Here is a 6,387-nt window from a genome sequence, read left to right as displayed (position 1 = left end):
AAAAATAAAAGACAAAAAAATTTTACTGGGGAAATATAATTTCATACTATCATCGCTCATTTGTTTATATCATCCTTACTCTAATATTTATTGTTGTTAATTTTCCAGTACCTGTTATTACGCTTTCTTTATTCATGTATGGAATTATAAATGGACAGAATATGCGGAGTAACATGACATCAAAAAGATCAACACAGTAGACAAAATCGCAATACTAAAAAATTCAATAATATTTGAGTATTTTACATAAAATATAGCCACTTTACCCAACAATGACATGAAACCCAACCCCTCCCTTATCTAAAAAATTGAATGATATATCAAAAGAATTAATTTCTTTCGCCTAACAAAGTTCTATTCGTGCAGCACTACTCTCTTTCACTTTCTTTCACATTGAATGTCCTCTTAGCATGTGTGCTGGTGCCATCAATACTGACTCACCACCACATTACCATGGCCAACTTTGTGTGGGCCCTATCCAGGTCACATAGCCTATAATAAGAACAAAGCCAGTAGGGGGCCCACTACCTGTAATACCATCCTTGTTTGGGCTATAAAGTTGTAGGTCATGATTTGGGCCTAACAAAAGTTAGCTAAAGAAAAATTAGAAGAATTGCGAAAACCGCCATATTGCCACTGTGATGCTGACAAAAACCGCAATGGCTTTGGATCCGAACACGTGGGTACATCCACTTTGATCTAACTCTGCACCTTCGTAGATCATTGTGCCGTTGATGGTTGGTGAGCTTGTCGTTGTAGTGGGAGTTTGCGTGCTTTGCTCTTGTGAAGCTTTTTGGCTGCAGAGGAAAAAAACAAAACAATTTTAATGTTAGTTAACGTACACACTAAAAAATCGAGTTTCAAGAATTGTGACTTTTTGACTCTATGTAGGATATAGCTATCCGTTACAAAAATCTGCGGTGATGATAGGCTTGGAGGTTGTGCAAACCCCATATGGCGGTTTGGCATTAAAAGACTGGACCACCTTTTCAGGCTATATAGAGATTCGGGGAATAACGGTGATATTTTTTATGTAATGCGCTTCTCATGCGCATGTGAAATCTATGCATGTGGGTAGGAGATAATTGTTGCATCACATAGTTCATGATATTTTTGAGACAAGCAGACGAGATGCGTGAAAAATGGTCATTGCATTATTAATATGGGGACCCTAGTATTAAAGAGGTATCGTTATCTTTTGGGCAAGTAAAAAAAAAAGGTATTTTAATAGCAAAGTATTTGCCCCACTTTTGATTCGATTTGAGCTTTGACATTTCGATGATTGTTGTTAACAAGACTGTATCATGGGTAGTGATGGATTGCTAGGCAAAGTTGTTTACGACAATTGACTACTGACCAAATATATTCTGTGTTAGAAAGGGTTGGTTTGACAATTGAACAACGGGAAGTTGCAACGATCACCAAACAACAAACAAAGCATGTTGTAGAACATAATTGCAAATTTTTTTCAAGAAAGTAAGTAACACCCATACTAATTATGATTTATTATGATCCATGTTCTCCGTGTGAGTCTAGTGTCTTGGTTGCCGAATTTATTGACAAAGATGAGCAAAACCAGGCCGGCAAATACGGCCGTGGGAGACTACTGGCATAATAATTCGCATGATTTATTTAAATAACGTGTTGTGAATTGTGATGTGATTTATGAAAAATAAATAATAATAAAAACATGTGTGTCCTGTCAAAAAAAAAATGTGTGTGATATACTACTATTCAGATCTGTCAAGTAGTGTCAACATGAAAAGTTGCGCTACCGAAAACAAAAACAGTTGTTAAAGTTTACAAGCCCAACGTTCAAAAAATTTTTTTTTTTTACGAGCCCAACGTTCAAATTGACAGTCTTAACTTTTTTAGGACAAAAATACCCTTTACCACCATCAAAAAAAAAAAAAACCCTTTACCGTTACGCGAGAAAGACAAAAAATTACTGGCGTTATTAGGGAGATAATAGCTAGAATGTAAGAATAATTAAGATGAGCGGAAATAATGTCGTATCTCACTGTTATAAGTTTTTAAAAATTCGGCTCTATTCAGTCCTTGTAACCTGTATTATTAGGGGTCCGATTAATAAGTGTCTTATTAATTTTTGAAAAAAATATAATTTTTAAGAATATGTTTTTCAAAAATGCAAAATCCTATTATTATTACAAAGGTCGAAATTTTTTTATTATTACAAGGGTTAAATTTTTTTTAGTGATATTTTGATTATGTAATGTATTACTCCTTCCGTCCCATTTTGTTTATCTTCTATTCCATTTTGAGATGTCCCAAAATATTGTCCTGTTTCTAAAAATAAAAGTTATTACTTTACTAATATTCCTATTATACCCCTAAACCTCATTAAGAATAACTTTTTTTTAAAAAAGTTGATAAATTTATTTAAGGGTAGTTTTGTAAACTTATATATTTTTATAAGGTAGACAAGATAATAAATGATGTTCCCTTAAAATGTTTGACTTTTCAAACAGGACAAACAAAGTGGGACGGAGGGAGTATAAATTTATTTTAAAAACTCTATACATTATTTTTATATTTATGTGTTTTTTTTAGAGAGTTTCAATTTATGACGTCCGCTCCTGATGATTGTTCTTTATCATCAAATCAAGACACCAATCAGTTTTTTGTGTAGGCCCATTGAACACTAAATCTCTTATACAACCATAAAAAACTTTACCAATTAAACTAACTAAAACCTACTATTTTTTTAAAGTATTGTTATTCTTAAAAAAAAAAGAATTTTCAAAATTGTTCAATGCTATGTTTTATTAAACTCGTGGCATATTAACGTTATAAATTTTTAAAAATGGCTTGTATTGTTACGTCATACCTGTTTACTTGTGTTTGTGCTTTTTAAAAGTAACGATAGAGATACACAATAACTCAGCGTGTATCGAATTGTGATGGGTGAAAGTGCGATGGTGGATTATACGAAGACTCACTCTTACCGATTACAATTCGATATGTGACAAATTATGATAAAAAATTGTGTTAGTTTATGTGTCTCTGGCGCTGCTAAAAAGATAAAAGTAAATTTACCTAGTGTTAGGGGTGGGGCAAAAGGTGATGGTGTAATCCGGCGAGGCGCCACAAGTGAAGGTACTGGTCTTGTCGTCGTAAGCATAACTGTACGCGTGTGGGCAGGCTGTCTTAAAGATCTGAGAGTACGTTGAAGGCTTACAAGTGTTTGGTGTGCCATACGCGCCTCTACAACAGTACTGATCTTGGTCTAAAGCGGCGCACGCGCTTTTACACGCGACGCTCTCACCTCCGTCGGCGGTGCTCGTAACCTTAAGCTCCGAAGGGCAAGACTCGTTAAGGTCGCTCACGCATCCAACGGTTGAACAGTTCTGACCTTTCCCACCCTGAGGCACCACAAGCATAGGGAGGTTGTACCCATCGACCAAGCTAACATCGAAGAAATCTAGACCGCCATAACCATCGAGCGTGAACTCGGCTAGAGTTGCCGGTGGCAGAGCGTTGCTTCCTGCACACTCAACTTTGCCGGAGCTGCAATCAGCTGTGACGCAGGAGAATTTGCCTGTGGAGTCTTGGGAACAATGGGTTCGGCCCCAGAATCGACCGCCCCATGAGGCTGGTGCAGTGATTGTTTTGGACTCATCCTTCTGCAGAGCGAAGCCTGTGGTTGTAAGTGAAGCTATTCCTGCGTTGGATTGAATGCCTGGCCATACCGTGTAATCGCACTTGTTTAATATGGTAAAAGTCGTTGAAATCACTCCTGTAATTGAAAAGAAAAGAAAATAACTTTGTTAGACTTTGGTATGTTTTAATGTTGTGTAACTGGTAAGGTGGCACTAAAATCACGCCTGGATAAAAAATGCTAATTCAAATAGAATGCTACTATGTTCACACCCGGTGGAATATTATATGCACTTGTTGCTAACTTGTTATTAGTTTCTAAGTTATTTACCTTTTGTTGATAGAAAAAGTGTTAACAAGGACATCAATAATGTTGTTAATTGAGCCATTAAAACTCAATGGCTATAACAAGAAGAGAAAAAGAAGGAAAAGAAATTTAAGAGAAGCAAAAAGAATGAGAAGAAGAAAGAAGGGTCACAGTTGCGCAGGCCAAATCCGACTTTCTTTCTTCTTCTCTTGAGTTGGGAATAGGACTGGGAGCAATGTGAGATTCTGTAAGAGCCGTGATGAGTGGATTGGGGGTATTTATAAAGGAATTGAAGCAGTGGATGTCTTAGCTTACGTGGCTCTGACTTAGTTTTATGTCTATAGGACCGGCGAGAAGGCAAAAATAAATAAAATGTCATAAATGATCTTTTGATTTCTATATTTTGGACCAATTCATATTTTAGTCTTAAAATTGATTTCGTTCATAATGTCATCCTTAGAAATAGAAAATGTTTTTATTTTGGTCATTGTTGTCAACCTACTAATAGAAAATCCTACATGACTGAACATGGCATTAAATATCATTAAAAATTCTATTAGGCATTTTTTTTAGTGTCACGTTAGCATTTTAATTTTTTTTTTTCAAAAACCACAGCAGAAAATATAATTTTGATTTAAACTGAAAGTACAAATTTGATTTAAATTAAAATTTTAATTTCTCAAGTCTCACATTTTCATGCATTTTATGTTTTCTTAACCAAACATAAATATGCAAAAGATTTAGGTTTTAAGCTAGAAATCAGATCAACTTTGTTCAAAAAAAAAAAATCAGATCAACTTCTCTAGTTCTCTTTTCCTCTCTCTCTCTATCTGAGCTATTCCACAGCTACCATGAGCCACCACCGACGGTGATTTTTCTCCAAACCTCTATCCTCACGATTTCACTCTCTCTAACCCTTCGATGCTCACTAATCGGCAAAAGCTCTATGGCCGAACCTTGAGCTTCTCATCATACTGAATTGGCAAGGCCTCTCTTTCAGTGTCCTTCTTTGCTTTGCCGCTTCGGTCACCAGAGGTTCGATCTGGGTTTGTTTTTCCATATGGGTGTTGTTTGTTTTAAATTTATGTGTTTTTCTTTTCCATGTGGGTTTAATGATTTTTCTGGGTTTATGGGTTTCGGTGGAGAATGGTGTTTGGATATGGAAAATGTGAACATCGCTGGTGGTGGCCGTGGCATGCAGCAAGAAGAGAATCAGTGCCCATGAGTGGGTATCTGGGTTTGTTTGATACTTGCATGATTGAGTTTGTTTAGATCTGGGTATCCTTGCTATTGATCTTGGTATGTTTGTGTTTTTGTTTTTTGAAGAGAACGTGGTGTTGTTTGTTTGGTTCAGATTTGGGTATCTTGCTTGCTCTTGTTCTGGGTTTTTTGTGTGTTTGTTTCTCAAGAGAAATTCTGGGTTTGCTTTTGATTGAGTTGGTTACTGGTTTATGGGTTTATTTCTTCGGTTTATTTATGGTTTGGTTTGGTTTCTTTGGATTTGATAAAGATTAGATTTGGTTGCTGGATTTGGATTTGGGGTTGCTAGAGATTAGATTTGGTTGCTAGAAGAACACGAAGAACAAGTTCTGTTTATCACCACAGACTTATGTTCTTACGAAAAAAAATAATGAAAGTAAAATAATAATAAATAAAATTAGATTTAAGGTTTTTTTTTTTTTTAAATTTTCTGACATGGCTTTTAAAAAAAATTAAAGGCGTAAATGCACTTTTAGTCCATACGTTTTGACCCGATTTTTATTTTGGTTCCTATGTTTTATTTTTACCATTTTTAGACTCTAAATCAATTAACGCGTGATATTTGAGTCTTTACCATTACTCAACTAACAGAAAATGTTAACGTGACTAACAGCAGAGTAAAATAATAATTAAAAAATCTATTTTAGTATTAAAAAATTGTCACTCAGAATTTAAATTTAAAAAAAAATTATTTATTAATTTTAACTAAATGAAAGATTTTTAAAAAAAAACTCGAGAAGAACACGATGAAAACAAGAACTCCAACCTAGGTTAAGAACTCAAGAACACAAACCTAAATACAGAATTTTCTTTCCTGATCCGTGACTACCCTCAAATCACAATCATAAACCCACCGGAATCTACCACAACACCATCAACTATCCACCACAAATCCAAAACAATAAACCCATCCACTACCCACACAAACCCATCGAAGCAAACTACCCCACCCAAATCTGATTTATTAAAAAAAAAAAAAAAAAAAGCTCAGCTAGTCCAGGTGCCATTTCTTTTCGATCTAAGAACGAAACCCATCACCAAACTCCAATCTATGAACGAATCTCACCACCAAACTCCAATCTCAGCCACTGAAACCCACCACCAATCTTCAATCCAGCCACTGAAACCTACCATCAAACTTCAATCCAGCCACTAACCATTATCGATCTAGCCACCAAATAATCATGCAACCCATCACCGAC

The 6,387-nt window shown here is 35.5% G+C and overlaps 1 protein-coding gene across 1 annotated transcript; it reads right to left on the bottom strand.

The window, feature by feature from the left end:
- Positions 1 to 203: 203 nt before the first annotated feature.
- On the bottom strand, positions 204 to 4,185 carry LOC126712418 (thaumatin-like protein 1b). The gene is made up of 3 exons (XM_050411740.1): positions 3,950 to 4,185; positions 3,058 to 3,757; positions 204 to 797 (listed from the first exon to the last, which is right to left on the bottom strand). Exons 1-3 carry the CDS (start codon positions 4,005 to 4,007, stop codon positions 605 to 607), a joined length of 951 nt encoding a protein of 316 aa, XP_050267697.1. The 5' UTR covers positions 4,008 to 4,185; the 3' UTR covers positions 204 to 604.
- Between the last annotated feature and the right edge of the window lie 2,202 nt (positions 4,186 to 6,387).

Source organism: Quercus robur, chromosome 2, assembly GCF_932294415.1.
Source record: "Quercus robur chromosome 2, dhQueRobu3.1, whole genome shotgun sequence".
In the NCBI taxonomy this organism is placed as follows: domain Eukaryota; kingdom Viridiplantae; phylum Streptophyta; class Magnoliopsida; order Fagales; family Fagaceae; genus Quercus; species Quercus robur.
Note: the sequence above shows the minus strand (reverse complement) of the source record. Positions and strands in the feature narration are given on the sequence as shown.